At 44.7% G+C, this 19,319-nt stretch overlaps 1 protein-coding gene across 1 annotated transcript in view; it reads right to left on the bottom strand.

Moving 5' to 3' along the window:
- DNAH1 (dynein axonemal heavy chain 1) overlaps window positions 1–19,319 on the bottom strand; it is a 68,503-nt gene that overhangs the window by 25,621 nt on the left and 23,563 nt on the right. Inside the window, exons 21-45 of the mRNA XM_010166821.2 lie at window positions 18,359–18,523; window positions 17,521–17,642; window positions 16,852–16,957; window positions 15,797–15,976; window positions 14,958–15,098; window positions 14,160–14,323; window positions 13,563–13,676; window positions 12,751–12,939; window positions 11,576–11,681; window positions 10,403–10,516; window positions 9,932–10,081; window positions 9,353–9,439; window positions 9,082–9,268; window positions 8,875–8,966; window positions 8,263–8,417; window positions 6,431–6,608; window positions 5,955–6,149; window positions 5,071–5,190; window positions 4,290–4,448; window positions 3,893–3,997; window positions 2,760–2,900; window positions 2,105–2,265; window positions 1,248–1,405; window positions 950–1,123; window positions 561–599 (exon numbers count right to left, since the gene is read on the bottom strand). Of these exons, the coding sequence (XP_010165123.2) occupies window positions 561–599; window positions 950–1,123; window positions 1,248–1,405; window positions 2,105–2,265; window positions 2,760–2,900; window positions 3,893–3,997; window positions 4,290–4,448; window positions 5,071–5,190; window positions 5,955–6,149; window positions 6,431–6,608; window positions 8,263–8,417; window positions 8,875–8,966; window positions 9,082–9,268; window positions 9,353–9,439; window positions 9,932–10,081; window positions 10,403–10,516; window positions 11,576–11,681; window positions 12,751–12,939; window positions 13,563–13,676; window positions 14,160–14,323; window positions 14,958–15,098; window positions 15,797–15,976; window positions 16,852–16,957; window positions 17,521–17,642; window positions 18,359–18,523 (3,502 nt within the window). The remainder of the gene's footprint in view (window positions 1–560; window positions 600–949; window positions 1,124–1,247; window positions 1,406–2,104; window positions 2,266–2,759; window positions 2,901–3,892; window positions 3,998–4,289; window positions 4,449–5,070; window positions 5,191–5,954; window positions 6,150–6,430; window positions 6,609–8,262; window positions 8,418–8,874; window positions 8,967–9,081; window positions 9,269–9,352; window positions 9,440–9,931; window positions 10,082–10,402; window positions 10,517–11,575; window positions 11,682–12,750; window positions 12,940–13,562; window positions 13,677–14,159; window positions 14,324–14,957; window positions 15,099–15,796; window positions 15,977–16,851; window positions 16,958–17,520; window positions 17,643–18,358; window positions 18,524–19,319) is intronic.

The raw sequence follows: 19,319 nt of genomic DNA, 5'->3' as shown, positions 1-19,319 counted from the left end.
CCCCCCTTTTTTTTTTTTAATCCCAATTAAGTTCATTACAAACACTCCTGGGTGTAGAGCTCTGTGACTCCCTAGCATTTTGCACTTTTTTGCATTACTTCAAAAATTCTTTAATTTCTTTTTAAATCATAGGTAGAACCTTCAGTTTGCCTGAGCTCACAGTCAGGCACTCATGCTTGTGAATACTGCAAGCACTCAGAAAGCTCTGCTTTGCTTCTCTCATAGCTCACTATTCTCACTCCTTCCTACTGTCAGATTTGTGTATGAGGACACATTTGCAAAGAAGATCCTAAATTCCCACCCTGTCAAATATAAGAGGACTCATTTCACTCCAAACGAACACTTTTTCCTGGGTGGCTGTAGCACCATGCTTAGATCCACCCTGCTCAGCTGTCCACAGGCTGCAGCAGATGGAGAGTAACAGAAGGCTCCCCTTCCACAGAAGGCTCTTGTCTGGGCAAATGTCTGTCTGCTGAAAGCACAGGTAAGCTCTGCCATGCTGTGCCCATCAGCTTGTTCTGTTCACAGTCTCTCTTTCTCAGCTTTCTGCTCTTACTTACGCACTGGATCTCTGTAACTTCTTTCTCCTAGGAGCCCAGCTAGAAAAAGACAAAAAAATCCCGAGTTACCACTTTATCTGCTGAGGGGAAGGACATCTGCATCATCCATCACAAACAAAATCCTCTTTGAAAGGCTTAGGCTGTGGGATACCTTAGGAAATTGTGAAAACCATAGTTGAAGTTTACTGATTTGCATCAGCAGAGTTTGGCCCTGAGACTAAACAGTGCACAAGCTCTCTGTCTGCTGAGATTCAAACACTTTCCCAAAAGCATCTTCAAGCAACTAATGCAGGTTCCAGCCTTCAATTAATTCCTCCCCTTCCAACCTCCACTATCACTGGATTGACTTGCAAAATGAGAAGAAGGTGGCAGTTGTCTGCAGAACTTACCCATCCAGCTGCCAAGGATGGTGGAGAAGATAGACTTCTTGCTGCTTTCCTCCATATCAGTGAAGGAGAGGTAGTTGAAATGGCGAGTGAGACGTGGAGTGACAGCATTCCTTCCCCCTCCAGGAGGTCCCATGGCACAGACAAAATTAATATCTACCAGCTTCTTAAAAGTACCTTGAAGAGTACAGAATCAGGAATGAATGCTGAGTTGTAGCTAAAACCCCCTGCCACAAATCTCCACAGCAGGTGTGGATATCCACCAACAGGCTGACTTTTGGGTAAAGGATTTGAGTCGTACCGATTTGTTTCCTGTCGTACCAGCCCCGGTGGTCCATCCACTGCCGCAGCAGCTCGATGGGTGGCTGAGCACCATATTTCTCCAGCGTGGGCATGTTCAAGTCATCAATAAAAAATATGAAGTACCGCCCAACTGGAGGCCCAAACACACCCTTCCGCCTGTAAGGACAGGAGCCGTGTAAGGACACAGGACAACTCCTGCTGCAGAGGTACTCCTAACTTGATCCAAAAGCAGTTTTTTTTCTCCAGGGACTTCCTGGGTAAGCAGTTTCAGCTATCCTTATTTACACTGCATATACCCCTTTATACAGGCCTTTGCACAGAAAGGATCCAGACCAATGTTTGAGGCACTAGCTTCTTTCCAAACATGACTGGAATTCTGTCTACTTATGCACAACATCAATGAGTAAATGGGTGCAAATGAAAGCAAAGCTTAAGCCCATGAATCTGTTGGAAACTTCAAACCAGCAGCTGACCAAGGAGGCAAAAGGGAAAAGCTGTTAATGGTGGGGAGTGGGACTGGGGATCAGCAGCCATGTTTTCTCCCCTCATCAGTTTCTATCAAGAACCCACACCATGGTTTTCAAACACCTGTGCTGTGAAATCTAGTATTTCTAGAATAACCAGAATTGGAGCATTTTTTACAGACCCTCACTAACTCTTCTCACTTTCTTGCCATTGTATCAAGTTATTACTGGCTCTCATAATCCCAGCTCAGATTTTGTGTGTGTCCATTTGTTATTCATAGCTCTATGTGCTTGGGGCCCCCTCAGGTCTTGGGATGAAACTAAATGGCCAAGCTGACAGAAACACTGAGCTCAGAGATACTGCCTTTGCAAACACAGAAAGGAAACTTGCCTCTTATCCAGTTTGCTGTCAATGAGATCTTGGGTTTGGTTAGCAGAGGTGCGTGCTGAAAACATCAGGAAGTGGCTGATGTATCTGAAAGGCAGGCTCTTCAAAAGCTTGTCTGTAATTGTAAGGGTCTTCCCTGTGCCAGTGGGACCAATGCAGAGAACCTAGAAGCACAATCAGCAATGCAGCATCACCACAGACATACAGTCTGTGTCTCCCAGCTCTCTGCCATTTGCTGGAGGAAATGCAGGTCACTGCTCGCTTAGGCATTCAAAGGCTGGGAGAGGGCAGAAGGCTCGCTGCTGCAGTGAGGACAGCTGCTCAGGAGATCTGGTGGTGTAAAAGGAATCCAACCATAGGTACCATAGGAAACAAGTAAAGGATGGTGATGGGCTATCTAGCAATTGCTGCATTTTGATTGAATAACTGAGTGTTGATATTCCTTTGGGGCATAGGCATGGTGCCTGGGGACTGAAGGGAGAATGCTTGTTGCTTTCAAGAGCATTCAGAGCAGAGAAATACAAATCCATGAGAGCAGGAAATAATCTCAAAGTATCAGATAGCTGTTAGGTTCTGACTGCACTGGGAAAGTAAAAGGTGTCCTTATTGATGAGAACAAGGTTGAATCAAAAAATCAAAGACAAGGCTGGGCACATACTGGCTTATGGTTGGTGAGCAACAGCTGCAGCAGATGGGCCATTCGGATTGTGTTCACCGTCGGCACGATAATGTCACAGTAGTTGGTATCAGGAACCATGGTGAACTTTGCCGTGGAGTCCAGCCACTTCTCCCAGCACACCTGAAAGGTATAGGTGTGTTTAGAGGGGGCAGCTGCATCTATCCCCTACAGGAACAGGAAAACTATTTCTGCTGTGTTTTCCCTGTCACAGCTCCTTGTGTAGTAGCTCACACTGACAAGGAATTCAGGTTTCCAGCCCCTCTGTCTAGTCTTGCCACCTAGAGCTTTCTGTATGGCAATGCTGCAAGTGCCTGACTCATTTCCTTCAGGAGGGAGGTAGAGTTGGAGGTCACTGCCCCAGCAGTTACATACCTGCCCTCTGTTCTGAAAACTGGGATCAAAGGGTGATGGAGCACTTGTGATATCTGCAAGACTGGGTATTCTGTCCTAAGCTGACCTGCCCTGTAAATGCCCTCATGGCAGAGGGGATACAAATCCAAACAGGGGATTATATGGGATCCTATCTTCATGTTGGGTACCATTGCCTGACAGCTTCTGCCAAGCATCCGATACTCATGTAGGGCTCTTTACTTTGCCCTGATTTCAGGAAGGGGAAGGCATTTTTCTTTCAGCCTAGGGGCTGCTGACTGTCAGTCAGATGGGCCTTGCTTGCCCCACTGCTCTGCTGTCTCCTGTGAAAAAGATGGCGTATTTGTCTGCCTTGCTCCTCCTCCAGACTCTGTTGCACAGCTCTTCTGCTGTTGTGCAGTGCTTTCTAACACAGACAGACCTTTCCATCTGAGCTTCTCCCTGTCCTCCTCCAGCAGCCACACTGCTGTAGAGCCCTCTCACTTTCCTGAGCACTGGCAGAGGCACTCAAGTCTGAATTGACCAGCCCTCGGCTCAGATTCAAAAGATCTGCTTCACAAACCCAAGGGCAAGAAACTGCCTTCTTCCTTTAATGAAAAGCTTCATGTCACTTCTCACTTAATCCCTACAGGCCTTTCTTATTTGCCCTTGATGAAAATCCTATCAAATCTGGCAGGACTGTGTTGCTTCCTGCTCCCTTCCTCCAAATTTCCCAGCTTGGAGTTGGAAGTGAAATATTTTACCTCCTTAATGACCTCCTCATCCAGATCATCTTCAGCACTGCTAAGCCCAGCATCGCACAGTTTATAGTCATAAACCAGCCCTTCTTCTGGGAAAAGTAACTGGATCTGTGGGAATAAAGCTGGGGTGAACCGAGCTGCCACTCAGCTGAATTCACAGGAGGATGGGCACTACTGCAAGGGAGATTTTACAAACAGAATGCTGCCCAGGCCAGGGGCGTCAGGTCTCTCTCCCAGATCTTCCACCTCCAAGGATCCCTTGAAGTTTGAGGCAGATGTGGTACACCAGATCCCAAGAGGACGCCCATCCACAGCCTCCAGGCATTCAAGAAGCTCTGACCTACATTCCTCTTTACCAGTTCCTCTACAGTGAGAGAGGATCTGCTTTTCCTTTACTCACCTTTTCCTTTGCCATCTTCTCCCTCAGCCACAAGCTGAAGGCCATGCGACCTTGGGAATCTCCAGTAGCTCCAACACTCCAGATCAAGGCAAATATAAACCAGGGTTCAATCAGCTCTCTGATACGAGCTGCCTTCTCCTGGGGAATCATCCTCACTCCCTGAGAACCACAGAAAAGCAGAAGTAAAATTCTCAGGTATGGTTAAGGTACACAAAAACCAAACTCTTCTTAATGTGCTTGTAATTCTATTCAGCTTCTTTGTAGTTTTTTCTAGCCAGTTTTTCACAGGCCTTGCTAATGTATTCTGTGGATTAAAACTTGCTGTTTCATTGGTGTACTTGAGAGACTCCCCTCGCTGAACTAATGTCACTCAACACAAGCTTAGAGAAGAATTTACTCTTCAGTTTTTAATTTGAAAGCTGTCCAGCCTTCTTCAATACTAATTCTCAAAGGACCTGCAATCTGAAGTGCATTGCTGCTTAGCTCTGATCTCTGCTTTCCACTCATTCTCCAATTCCCTCTGCTATAAATAAAAGTGAACCTCTTCCTTCATGCCTGGTAGGCATGGACCTTATCTTTTGCTCTTTCAGTGGGCAAAGCATTAATCTTTTCAGGTTTACCTGTGCTTTGCAGGATGTTATATTACCTTCTGCCATGTAGATGAGCTACAGCATGACCTTTCTGCACCAACATCTTGTTCTCTGGTGACTAACCCTCCGCATGGCTTAGTGCCCTTAAGAGTTACAGGCACACACAAGTGATACAGGTAGCAAATTCCTACCTCAATGGGAATGAAAGGCTGAAACAAACATTCCAAGAGCATGAGGAGGCTCCTTGTGAGGTTACTGTCTGTTGAGGCAATTATCTCCTTCACAAACTTCCGGACTGAGTCAATGGCCTCCTGTAAGGAGAGGCAGGAACAGCTCAGTGTCACCATCCATCAGTGTCCATCCCTGAGAATGCTGCCATTTCCCACTTCGTCCTGAGTACCATCGTTTTGACTTGAGAGAAGCAAGTGGAACTCCTTGGTTCAGTCTTATCCCCAATAAACCTCTGGGCCTGTCTTTTGGTTCTGTGCAGCAGTGATGTGCATCTTGTATCACTGGTGCTAAATGATGTGCTCCCTTCAGAGCTTTCCTTTGCAGCTCCAGGTTATTAATTAAAATAGTGGCATGGGAGCAGGGTAGAAATAACAGGACTTGTTCTTACAACTTTCTTCCTGGAGTTACTCCACTGTAAGCAATGGAGCTGCACCAGGGATTATTTTGTCCAGAAGATAATTTTTAAATTAAATAAAACAAACTATAATGACCAATAAAACTAAGTCATATGTATCAGGATCATCAAATGACCTCTACTGAACCCAGGAAATTCACAGAGAAGTTTCTATACTGGTAGCCCGAAGTGTTCCCACAACAGCATTTAAATTCAGGCCTTCAACAAGTCTAGGCCAAAACAAACTATAATGACCAATAAAACTAAGTATCAGGATCATCAAATGACCTCTATCGAACCCAGGAAATTCACAGAGCAGTTTGTATACTGGTAGCCTGAAGTGTTCCCACAATGGCATTTAAATCCAGGCCTTCAACAAGTCTAGGCTGGTTGATACCTGAGCTGACAAGCTCCAAGCTGTGGAAAGGCTGGAATGTCATGGTAGCTCACCTTGAGGAATCTCCTGAAGAGAGATGCTAGCTGCTGTGAGAAGGGCTGCATGATGCCTGGGAGTTTTTGCAGCCAGCACTCGATGAAAGGCTCCAGCCCCAAGATGCTGGGTTCCAGGTAAACCATGCCACAGCGGGAGACTGTGGCAGGGGAAGCAACAGCCAGATCCTGGACTTCGAACATCATAGTCATGCTCTGGAAATTGCAAAAGGAAAGGAGGATAAGGATTTGATCACTTCTGATACATCTTTCAGCATAACACGGTGAAGCTGGAACCTTTCCCTTTGTTGCAGGAGCCGTCTTTGTTGTGTTTTGTGCAGCACAGCAGAGGTCTGGCCAACACAGGGCTGCTACTGAGACACCAATTTCCATACAAGTCCAATACAGACGTCAAGGGGAAAGTAAAAGGCAAATCTGTTCCAAGAGGGAAGAAGGAAAACAAACAACAGGCAGCAAAAGTGGGAGAGATGAGTTACCTCTGTCAGCTTGATGATTTCCCCTGAGCTGAGACACAGCTTCTTATTGTCATCTAGCACTGTGTTCATGTTCTCAATCCACAAAGCATCAACTGGTCCATCAAACACATACCACTTCTTGCTGGTTTCAGTGGCCGCAGCTCCCTGCCGGATGAGCGATGAAAGGATCCCATCTGTCCTGAGAAGTGGGAAGAAGGCAGGGCTTGGCCCATTCTGGTTTTGCTGAAATCAATGGCAAAGCTTCCACCATATAAAGCAACAGAGCCAGATCTTACCCTGATTCATGTGCCCAAGGATACCTGTGCTCACTTGTTGATGAGCTGCTTAAAGGTCCATCTCATTCTTTCTTTTACTGAGATGTACATCTCAGCCTCAGCGGCACCATGAAACAATTTCTTTGGGTGCTAGGATCTGGACTTTATGTCATCTAACTATAAAATGCTAAGCTTCCCTTTAACATCTCTGTCATCAGTGAAAAGCAGAGAGACCTTGCTAGCATTCAGTTCAGGTCATAGACGTGTTATCTGCTCTCTGGAGGCACCTCTTTTTCTCCACCAAGTGTAAAAGGAGACTAGGGACAGCTACTCTGCTAATTCAGATGCTTCAGCGGGGTAACTATGGGTTACAAGGATGAGTCCAGGCTAAAGAGCGTGCCTCTCCTTTCCTTATAACTGAAGTTCCCCATCCTCACCTGCCTGTGAACCCAAGTGGTGCTGGAACAGACACACAGCAAGAACTTAATCTGCACATGGAAAACTGGAGTGCAATTTCTGTTCAGGCCCTGGACTCCATGCCCATTATTAAATAATTATTTGTTATTTTTATACCACCAGTGAATTACAGGGTATTGTTACTGAGATCAAGGGAAAACAGTCTGTTCTAAAGCTCAGCCGATTAAAACAGATGGATCTGTCTGTAAATACATTTTACATGGCTGCTGTATTTTTCTTTTTGTCATACTGACGTGCCTGTGTGCTGCCCTTGGGTAGAGTCGCATCATAAATAAACTGTCGAGCTTCAATGGAATATCCTACAAGATGTCCTTCAGTAAAGATGCAAGAGAGTCCAGGCTGGGAAGCTCTGGGTCTCAGCATCAGTAATACTTACTTGCACTTTTCCTAGAGGCAGTTAATTTCATATTTATTTGGTTTCCCTCATTTTACAGAACACAGTCTTTAGCTTTGCCCCTAAGCAAGTGGTGACAGGGCCAAAGGGAGATTCACACTGCTTCTCACACCTTAGCTTCTAGATGAAGTGAGCTGCAAAGTCAACCTCAGGTCACATATGGAAATATAAGCAGTAGGACCTGGCTATCAAGAGGGCAAATGGACTATTGGTTCTCACTGCCAAACCATGTAAGCAAACAGGAGCCCTGGTAATGGGAATGAAATGCCTCTTTATGCCTGAAAGTCATTCCTCATCATTCAAGGCCACCAGTGTGTTTAGAAAGAACAATTCAAGTGTGCAGTACAGAGGTCACTTTTCTTCAGAAGCAAAGCAAATGTTTTTAAGCTGCTACATCTTAGAGCAGGGGCATGTGCTGCATGTGCAATTCAAAGCAATTGAATTATTCCTTGTTACGCAGTTAATGCTGCGAGCTGAGCTGCAGTAACTGTCTGGGCATGTGCTGGCAGCCAGGCCAAGCACACAATGAGAGATGTCAGCTTAAATCGCCGTGACTGGCTATTGTAGCTTGGTGAGGATAAGGACTTGATCGCTTCTGGTTTTATGCCACTACCCTAAATAGTTCTCAGCCTTGAAGAGAAGACGCTCAAGATCAGAAGAAAAGCGTTTCCCATCTGGAAGGAAGGAAAACAGGTTTTGTACTTTACCACTCATGCGTTAGCAAGTTGAACTCTCCATAAAGCTGGCCCATTGTGATGGATTTGGGATTCAGTACAAAGTAGCTGACTGCTTCGTAATTCCCACCGCTGGCTGCAGGCTGACCTTTCAGTGACGTCATTGCAGCTGCCAGGACTTCATAACTCTGCAAAAGCAGGAGAGCAGGAGAGTTAACGGCCACAGCTCCATAACAACAAAGCCACTTGCTCTCAGAGCAACTGCATTCAAAGGGCAGTGAGAAAGGAGACATAGTGAAGGATAATATAGGAAGGAGATGCCTGGCTGTATTCACAGAAATAAAGCATTCTAGATGCAGAGGGGGAGGAAGTTAGATCTCCTGTGCCAGAGGCATCTCAGCATGTCAAAGTATGTCTTGCCTTTAGAAATTTGCAGCAGCCTCAATCTAATCTCCCAACTCAAAAGAGTGAGCTACTAATATACTTCCCCATGGCTATAAATCAATAATAAAAGGCAGCATCTTTGTCCCCTGACTTCTATCTGAGAGAAGCTGGAAATGTTGAAGTATGAGTCTTCTGTGAAGCTTAACCCTCTGTATCACTAATTAAAGGATGGTTGGGGTCAGCACAGTATCTCAACCATACCTTTGTCTTCCCAGAGCCTGTTGGCCCCACCAGCATAAGGCCATGACGAACCACAGTGGTTTCATAGAGCTGGATGCACTTAGTCACAAAACCTGTAAAGGAGGGTGATGTGGAGTGGATCTGAGACCAGCTGTCTCTTTCACAGGACAGAGCCCTGGACTAAAAGCCCAGGCTGAGAAGGAGCCTGTGGAGAGCCTTTCCCCTCACCATCAACATCCTTCAGATTCTCTTTGATGCAGGATTTGCGAATGGCTTCTTCCAGGATGCCATAATCAACAGGCGTTTCTCTGATCTTGGGAAATAAATCTGAGACAATACCATTGAAGAGCTTGAGGTCATCCTGCAGGAATTTGGGTATGTTGGCATCCCTGATAGCACGCAGGCAGATCAGCTCCTGCAAAAGTTTAAGAACTCAGAACTTCAAAGATGCTGCCTCTCTTATGTGGCTGCAGACAGTGTGAAGTATAAGCACATTCACCTCATTCATAGTAGGATTCTCTCTTTTAAGGTTACCAGCTGTTGAGATGACAGTCTTCACAGCTCTCATCCCAAAGTCATAGTGATCCTGGAAAAGGCACAAACAATGTCATCAGATACTGAAGTATCACCTAAAAAAGAGTGAACCTATGCATGCACTCAGTTAGCAGGTAAGAAAAGAAAAATGAGAGAGTTATGCCTTCAGAACAACTGCTCCTTCACCCAAGTCTGCTCTCAGGATCCTTCAAACAACTAACTAGTCCTCAGCTGTACAGACTATGGGTGAGGAAGACAAGAATAACTGGATGATGAAACATCCTAGATGGCGGGAGAAGTAGGTAGGGCTGCTTGGCTCAACTGTCCTGCCACTGTAACCCTAACTAGGACTGAAGGTGAGAGCAAGTCCAGCCAGAGGGGGAGAAATGAGAATTAGAAAGGAGGGAGGTAGTTGAAGAATGGGTATTGTGACCTTTTTGTGACACGCTATCACAGAGCACCAAGAGAACCATCCAGGTATTTTGTGCCTAGGGTGAGAAAGCCTCACATTTAAAAAAACATTAATGGACATTAAGGCATTTACCTGGGAGCTCAGCTGTTCTGACAGTAGTTTGAATGTTGTGGTGATCTTCTTTGAAAGGACTTTGGCTTCATGAAACCCAAAGGAGTACAGTGAGATCTCAGCAATCATGGAGTAATCTGGGACCATCATAGCCACAGGACGAAAGAGAGCCTGAAACATACAGTTCCAACACAAGATAAAAACACTGTTGTTTCTTGCTTTTTCCAGCAAACTGAAAAGGCTGAGTAACTATCCCAGACTGTTTAGAGGACACAGCATGAGTGTGCCTGGCACCTATCAAGGTACCATCCCTGCAGACTAATCTCAGGAGCATAATTTCCTTACAGATGTGATTCAGATCTCAAAATTACCCTAGAAACTTTCCAAAAGCATCACATCCTAATCCTTGTCACGGACACACTGATGGTCTGGGTAGCAGCCAGTACCTGTATCACCCCTCTTCTTTCTGTCTATGCAGTCTGCTCTCCTTACCTTCAGGTTATCAGGCAGTTCAGTACGCCCAGCATATCCTGGGTTCATTGTTATGAAGACTGCACAGGATGGGACCAGTGGGATCTCCGTGCCTTCAAACATGAAGCGCTGCAGCTAGAAAAGTAACAATATGATCATCCTCAAAGAACAGAGCCTGACCTGCAAATTAAATAATGCAGCAGAATCTTCCAAGAGGAAAACAATGGCTTTTGGTAGTTAAATTATCAAGCATGGACACACACAGCTGCCCACAACTGTAGTGACTCAATCTGGTCCCACTGCAGGAATCCAGTATTACCAGCAATATTTTCCTTGTTTAAGAAACTGGACTCATGGAAGATTTACTGATAAGATACTTTTTTTTTTTTTTTTTGCTCTTGAACAGACTTATATCCCTCCAGCTGTAAACAAACATCTTTCCATTTATTCTACAGAACAGTTTGGACCTGAATTAATTCGTGGCAGAGAGGGCAAAGAGAAACCTAAATCCTTTTTAAAGCTGTGTAGGTAGTAATTTCAGAAGGGGGATAAAGTAATGCAGAAGAATTCACAGACAGCAAGTTTCTAATTCCAACCTAAAGTCAAGGAGATTCAGGTCTTAACCCCTTTGAGTCTCCAGAGAACAAAGCAGAGGCTGGCTGCTAGACTGGCTGACAGCTGAGTCTCCATGTAAAGCCAACAATTCACTTTATGTTGCAAGTCTGTGTGTGCATGAGGATGCATTTTTCTGCACATACTGGGTTTTGTGAATCCACTAAAGCTTGGATAACACATTTAGACAAACGTGGTGCTGAGCAACTCATGGCAGAACACTGGTGGCTTTTATCACAGCTCCTATCAGCTCAGTGGATCTGTGTTGCAGCATCTCCCACACTAAAGTCTGCTGGCACTGCAGCTCAAGCTGAGCCATACTTCAGCCTGTGAGAGTGTGGGCAACTGTGGCAGGGCAAGGACAAAGCCCACATAGGATGCTGACTATGTAATGGTCTGATATGATGTGCCACAGCTAGGGCATGACTCATGCCTCTTCAAACTCAAGTATGTCTGTCTGAGTTGTGCCTAAGCAGTGAAGCTGGTCCTCCATGAAGATGCACACAAAGACAACAACTTGCCTAGACCAGCTCAAGTGGAGATTTTTTTGTCTGCCTTTACATCTACGTGTTCATTACATACCCTCTGCTGCTGTGCTTTCTGAATGGTTGTGATCTGCTGGGCCACCACAGACAGCACCTCAATATCAATGCGGTTGAACTCATCAAAGCAAGCCCATGCACCGGAGCTGAGCAAGGAAGTGAAAATGAGGGGAATCAGGAGCATCACACAGAAGCAAACTTGCAGTCAAAAGTTCAGCTAGATCTAGAAATTATAAATTCATATACTGGGGAGGCAGCACAGAGACAAGAAGTGAAGCTAAAAGGCCCCTAACGTCCCACAGCAGGTAGTGACACAGCCACACTGTACGGGTACAGTGGAAGGGGCTGTAGCCCCTCACTCTGACTGTGCATCCCAGGCCACATGATGGAGTAAGAAGGTTCCTGCAAGACCATGGCAATGTCTGATCCTACAGCCTGGGACAAATTCTGCATGTTACAGATCTGGGCTTGAAAGAGATGTCACGTTGAATTCTTGTTTTGTACCTAGCTATAAGTGTAGCAGATACAATTTAGACATCTCTTAAGTCCATTTTTCAGAGCTTGGAAGACTATGGATAAAGCTGGAAGCACGTATATGAAGAAGGTGATCTTCCCAGGAGGCATGGTTTAAGAAAAAACTTAAAATACAAAGAAAACATCTGAGAAAAGAGTATCAGCTTTTGTTGGAGTGCCTAATTCAGATTCATCAGTGTGCAACAGACTAATTGGACCAGATCTGTTTGAAATGTAGTGAAGAGAGAAGCTTCTCTGAGAGGATCCCGCAGGGCTTAGAACAGTCTCTCTTGGCTGCTCAATTTTGGATACACTTAGCAGATTCTCTCCTTCTTAAGATTAAGCAGCTTGTGGGCTGAATCTCAGAATTATATTAAAAACAAAGGCCAGAGCTGCAAACATTTGCACAGGTGTCTAATAGTGGATTGGTGCAAAGCATTTTAATTTTGCCTGAAATGAACAGAATCTCTTTTTATTTTATTATTTTTTTTACTTTTTATTTTTTTATTTTTAATTAGCTCAACTGTCCCTCCCTCCTGGCAGACATTTTGTAACTTTGCTCATTCTGGAACACAGTAATGACCTTATTAGGGTTTTGCTTGTTCTTCTGGGCTGTTATGAAAAACACCCACCAATTTTTAGTGGCCAGCATCCCTATATTGTACCCACACCCTGACAATGACACAGAGCATTTCACTGTACCTGGCTAGTCCCTTGAAAAACTTGCCCATTGCCATAAAGTCAAGCTGGTCAGAGCAGTTGAACACTACAGTCTGGATTGCTAGTGCTTTCCCCAGGTCTTTTGTTGTTTCTGTTTTGCCTGTTCCTGCTGGTCCTGCAGGTGCTCCTCCAAATTTCAGGTGCAGAGCTCCCATAAGTGTCAGATAACACCTACAACAAAGAAGAGACGAGATGATGAAAAGTATTTCTACTCCTGATTTCAGTAAGGGAGAAATAGGATCTATGCAGCTGGAGAAAGGTAGGAATCTGTCCTTTATTTTTCTGCAGAACTGCTCAGATACACAGCACTCTGCAAAGGAGTTAGCTTTGTGGCCTTGATTAGCATTCATAGGGGCCTGTATGGATAAATCCTTCTGCTGCTGGCTACAAATTCACTCTCCAGAAAAAGGAGAGTTATAAAAGGGTATAACTGTTATTGCTGCTGCATATTCTAGAGCATGAGATGCCCCTATCTACTGGTTTGTAGAACAGCTCCTTAGCTATCAGGTGGGCATTTTATATGAGTCAGAACATTACATTAAGAATCAAGAGAGGGAAAGCAATCAGTCTGAGCATTGATCACTAGGAATACAGTCGAACTGATACCAGGGTGTTCCTATGCCCTTGTGTCAGATAGTCTTTTACTGTACAAATAGTTTCTATTTACATACATTAAGCAGTAAGACCAGCATGGTCAGATCCTTGGTTTAATCCCCAAAGAGGCTTGTTCATCCAGAAAAAAAAAACAAAAACAGAAACCAAACCACTTATTACTCAGAAAACAATCTCCTTACCTGTCAGTGAGTGGTGTGATGACCAGACGGCCACTGTTCCCCAGATATTCATAGCCATACATAAATTCAGCATTGACAGCTCTGATGTACAGGTCCCCCCTTGTCCAGTAGCATCTAATGATGAGTGAAGAGGACATCAGAAAGATAAACACTGGCTGTCAGACAATACAGCAGCTCATAAAACTACAGCCTGAAGGTTTGGAAACCTGCATGTCCTAGGATTTCCCTCTCAAGAGAAGAAAGGATAAGAAAGGATAAGGTAACACAACAGGGCGGACAGGAGCTCTCACAGGACCTGAAATGAGGTGTTATATCAAACATTGCACTCATTCTTGGGCAGGAGGCATGTCCTTTCACAGTGAGGCTGTGGAACACCATGGTACGGCTTAGTCTGTAACCAGGTCTGTCTCAGGTGCCTTAGAACTGGCACCCTTAGCAGCCTCCAATCCCACTCCTCACAGGGATGTTAGGGGCAACTGAGGAATCCTGCTTACAGACTATGCAAACTCTTGTTTCCACTTGTCATTTGGCTGATGGGTAAGGAGAACAAAGACTGGCCAGGGAGGCCAGGTGATGTTCAGCAGCTGTGATCTCTACCTGAGCTGGGAAATCCACTCAAAATCGTTCATGTTTGTCACATTCTCCTCAATCAGCTTTGCTGCAACATCCTTGGCATGCACCTCAATCACAATAAGAGCTGACAACACTGCTCGCTGCATCTTGGACAGTTTTCCACGGACCAGAGCAACCAAATCATCCAGCTGGGTAAGGAAAAGAAAGTACTCTGAAGCAATCCATATCCCAAAGACCCAGGCTGTATGAACACAAACTTATGGCATGCTATGTCCAGATCACAGGCTGTGTCCAGGCAATTCCTGCCTCTTCTCTTGTCAGAGATACAAACGACTGCTCAGAAAAATACTGCTCAGGGCTGGCTCAGAGCTGACTTTTGCCTACACCATTACCACATTCAGGTGAAAAGAAAGAGTTAGAGCCACCATGAGGCCCAGAGCTGAGGACACTGTATCTCCCAGGTATTAGGCATGATTAGATGGGTGGAACAGATATGAAGGACGCAGTTTCACTTTGATTTTTACTGCCCATCACTTCACTTCTCCCCCATCTTTAACGTCTTGGGTGACCCTGGAGAAGTTGTCTTTCACCTTCTTTCTGTCTTTAGGTAATGATCAGTCCTGTACACTATTTGAGGTTTATGAGGACAAATATCCTAATAACTAAGATGATAAGAACCTGGGTTTTTTACCTAGTGTTATGCAGGACTGTGTCACTGTTTCTCCTACAGTATTATCCTGGCTGTATTTATAAGTTATCTAAGGTCTGATGATTTAAAAGTCTCCATCTGGCAAAATCTCATCCTTACATTCATTTTCATACCTGAGTACTCAGCTGTGGGAAAAGCCTGCTGGACAAATCTCCAGCTTCCAGAGCTTCAGACACTTCCTTTGTCCAGAAAATCTGGCAGCCAGCAATGACCACTTGGCCAGGCCACTGCAAGACCCATGTAGTACGTGGAGTCTTAAAAAGGGGGTGGAAAAAAAAGGTGGTAAGAGAATTATTATTTTATTTTATTTCTACATCTCCCTGCTCTGAGATGAATCTGTGAGACCCAAAAGAATGTTTCCCCTCCTCTAGCCTGTTCTGACTTTTCTAGTTTCAAATTTTCAGACTGAGTAGAAAACAGTAACAGAAATATCTGAGGCCTTTTCTTTTTTCAGCCTTTCTCCCTCCCTGGACCCAAACAAATCAAAATTTAGATTTTTCTACCAGCATACCTTTTACACCGAAACCTGAGCCAAGATGCATCCCCTGATGCACTGACTGAAATCAATAGTTCACAGTGTCTTGGTTGCCTTTACCAGTCCCTAGCATACTGTGTGAGACACAAGAGCTGAAGAAGACAAAAGAGGGTAGATCCTGATAAAGAGGAAGTTGCCTGGAGAGAGGAATAGAAACAGATTCATACAGGGTTGTTCTATGATATTGGGAAGTGTTCCATGGCTGATAAGTGAGTGTGCAGGGTTTCCATTTTTCTAGACCATTGGCTGCTTGCTCAACTGTGCATTCTGCACTTGACCAACACATAGTTGGATTAAACGTTGTATTTTACAACTAGCAGAATATCACAAATCCATCAGCCCCATCACTGGTGACCTCTATGACAAGCCTGGAACCAAGACATCAGAGACCTGCCAGTCTGTGATGAAACTCTTTACCTCTGGATAAACACCAATTGATCTTTCTATGTTGTCCCGTACACTGGCCTTCATGGATTTCTCAACTTCAAGCAGCCAGTCCTCCACATTTTCAGTAGGATAGACAGGAACAAACAGCTTCACCTCTTCTCCTTCAGCAGAGTACATGTGTGTGATCTGTAGGTCCTCCTGGAACAGCAGCTAATGGAAGAAGTGCAACAGAAGATGGGAATGGAGGATTTCCTTTCTACCCCTGATTCAAACCCTTGATTCCTGTTCAATTCTGTAGATTCAAATAATTTCCCTTGAGGTCACAGTGCTTGGTTTTAAGAGTAAAATTTTAACAGCTTCTCCAATGCCCCAACATATCACTGAAAGTTCCTTTTTTTTATTCCAATGGCTTTCTACCAGGTTTCCAGTTCAATTTCCTTTCTATTTTCCCAAGCTAATGACTAGGAGATTGGTTTTAGTGTCTGAGTATTGTGGTGGTGCAAGCTGTGACTAGGCATGGAATCTGAAGTCTATTAGGAATAATCAAGAGGAAAAATAGCCAGGTTAACCCCAGCTCCTAAGAAGGGATGAAGGCAGAAACATAATTCAGTTCAGGCTTGTTCATTCCTTATCTCTCCTGAGGCTGTCAGCAAGAGTGGAATTCCATCCTAGCCAAGTGCCTGTTAGTAGACAGCTAAGTCTGAGCTCTTGGACTCCATGGTGGGATGGACAGACACCTCAAAGGCAGTGTCCTCTCCCCTTAAGATGGATATCTAAGTGAATTTCTCTAAGTTGCCCTTTGCAGACGCCTATTTTTCCCCTCATTGTCTAAAAGGCAATTGAAGATGCCCAGTTCACAGACAGACTGAACAGACTTTGAAATGTCTAAAGTGAGGTTGCTTGAATTCCACTCCAGGGCAGGCAGCACCTTGCAATGCCTACGTACAGTTACAGGTTCCAAGAGATAGATACATTTTCACACAGCAGAATGCGAACACTCCTCCAGATCTCGGCATACCTCCAAGTTCCCACAACACCAGCTTCCCAAAGGTGGGCCAAGGCACCAGGGTGCCTGCTCTGCCTACCTGTGCAATGTTCTCAAAGCATTTGCGGAGGTGAGGTTGTACAGCAGTGGGGTCTTTTGTCTGAGACAATATTTCCAGCAGCTCATCGTCTGAAAGGAAGTAGAACCTAGAAACATGGTGTGGGGCATAAGAAGAGGCTCTCTCTACCACAGGGGTTAAGTCCTGGCAAGTTGAGGAGCAAGCCTATTGCTAGAGACATTGTTTCTGACTGCTCACTGATCTATTTGTATTTGTGTAGGAGAGTGGCAGCCACAGTCCAGCCATCTACCTTTCTGTAGAGACAGACTCTGCCATCTGCACAAGTTCGTTATTCCCATGCAAAATAGATTTTAAATGAGTATTAAAGAACAGAAGTATTCCTTCAGGAATCAGAGACAGGGCTACATGGAGGTTGTCATATTACCTCATCCTTTCTAGACAAATCATGAGGCACAGAATACAACGATGCCATCAGACTGCCCTTGACTCACAACATTTGTGCCTGCCTGTTTTCTCCCCATCAGATGGCAGCATTGAAAGGTGCAGTCTTGCTTATGTTTGCAGTCTCATGACAATATCCTAAGCTTAAGAGTGTTTTGCTCTTTCTTGGCAGAGTGAATGGAGTGAGCCTCTCCTTTCATATTTTCTGAACCAGGGAATGTGATCCAGCCCACTAAAATTTGGGGTTACCTGGGAAAAGCACCTCTCTTGGTCTCCAGATATTCACTCAGCCCTTTCTGCACAAGTTCAAGTAGTTGGTTACATTTTCGCAGGTTTTGTAGGAGTTCAGGATCAGGGCACAAAGACATTACCTATAAGCAGAATGGAGAAGAGAGGAAGCATCAGTATTCTCAGCATGTGGGAGATACAGCAGTAGAGATAATTGGTTTGCCCAATGATGTTACTGATAGGATTTAAATGACTCATTCACAGGAGCACTTCCACAGGGATCTGGAGAGGTGTGAGCTTTGTGGGCAAGGAGGTGAAACAGCGCTTATGGATGCGATAAGGCACATTTCTGGGTTCCCCTAAACACCAACATTTGTAATATGGACTTCAAGTAGTGATGGAGCCCTGGGAAGTGGAGACTGGAGAACAGAAAAGCGCAGAGCACTGCTACCAGGACACAGAATTAAGTGAAGGGCAGCAGGAAACAATGCCTCTAAACAATTTGAAAGAGTCAGTCTTGAGGAGGAATCAAAGGAGTTATCTTATGGATTAGGGTTACAGCAGGCCTGGTTTCAAGAGTCGTAGGAGGTAGGGAATCTGTGTGCTGGGAAGGAAGCACCTGATGGGGTGGACAGCTTGGTGCAAGGCATCACAGGGAATGGTAGTCCATTTGGACACCAGAATGAAAGGCCATGTTCCAAGAGAAGAAACCTAGCCCACCACCCTGGGAAAGGTTGCATGGTTTATGCAGTGCTGCTCAGGCCCACACCATTACAAAAGCAACTCAAAGACAGTCCTTGTGTGAGCACAGCTCCAAGGAAGTTGGGATACCTGCACTGGCTTTCATTAAGGCACATACCTCAGGGTTTTCATTAGCACTCTTCATGATGTTCCTCCAGTCCCTGTCCATGGCCTGGTAGTGCTGGCTTTCCAACGGGAGCTGTCTTTTGATGTCCTCTGACCTAAAGATGGGCTCTAAGTAGAGCCAAGAGCGCTGGCAGTTCAGCCATTCCTCTAGGACATCCTAGTGAGAAGGAAGAAGGGCATATCAGGACACCAAGCTATGAATCTGTTTAACAAAACCATTCAAATTGTGCACTAGAAGAGGTTTAAAAAGAAAAAAAAACAAGAAAAAAAAAAACAAAAAAAAAAGAAAAAAGGAGAAAAAAGGAAAAAGAAAAAAAAAAAAAGAGAGGTGATAATGCACTTAAGACCTTCCACAATTCTAAAATCTACCTGCAGCATCAGGAGCTGAAAGCTCCTTCCTAAATAATTAGGAATGAAATAATGTAAACATCCCCTTTGCTAACTGTTGTCAGTAAGCATCAGAACCAACACCTGCTAGTTTAATGGGGGTAGTTTAGATCCATGTGTAAGCCAATACTAAAGCTCAAAGGGACTTTGTGGTGCTAGGTCAAATTTCTGTGGCTAGTGTTTCTGTATTTTACAGCAGATAACACTCTGTGAGCACGAAGAAAGATGGGGATTTTATTTTGTGAAAAGAGATTTTTGGGGGAAGAAGGATGACAAATAAAATAAGGCAGACTGCAATTCTGGGATATCCTCTCTAAGCCTTGTCTACAGAATAATCCATGAGAAGATCTTCAAACAACACTCTCAATTAAGAGAATGAATGAAAAGCTAAACATTTAAGTTAGATACCAGACAGGAAACCCTGTGTGTTAGGCATTCAAAGGAGCAAGAATTAGGTTGGAAGAATATCCTCCTCCATTTTCAGGCACAGGAGGCTGGAAGGTATGGGGAACCTGCCCAACATTACAAAGCAGCTTGTGTTTGACTCCCTTTCAGACTGCCTTAGT

The sequence above is a fragment of the Antrostomus carolinensis genome, unplaced genomic scaffold (genome assembly GCF_000700745.2).
Source record: "Antrostomus carolinensis isolate BGI_N321 unplaced genomic scaffold, ASM70074v2 scaffold22994, whole genome shotgun sequence".
NCBI classification, from domain to species: domain Eukaryota; kingdom Metazoa; phylum Chordata; class Aves; order Caprimulgiformes; family Caprimulgidae; genus Antrostomus; species Antrostomus carolinensis.
This window is presented reverse-complemented; position numbering and strand designations above follow the sequence as displayed.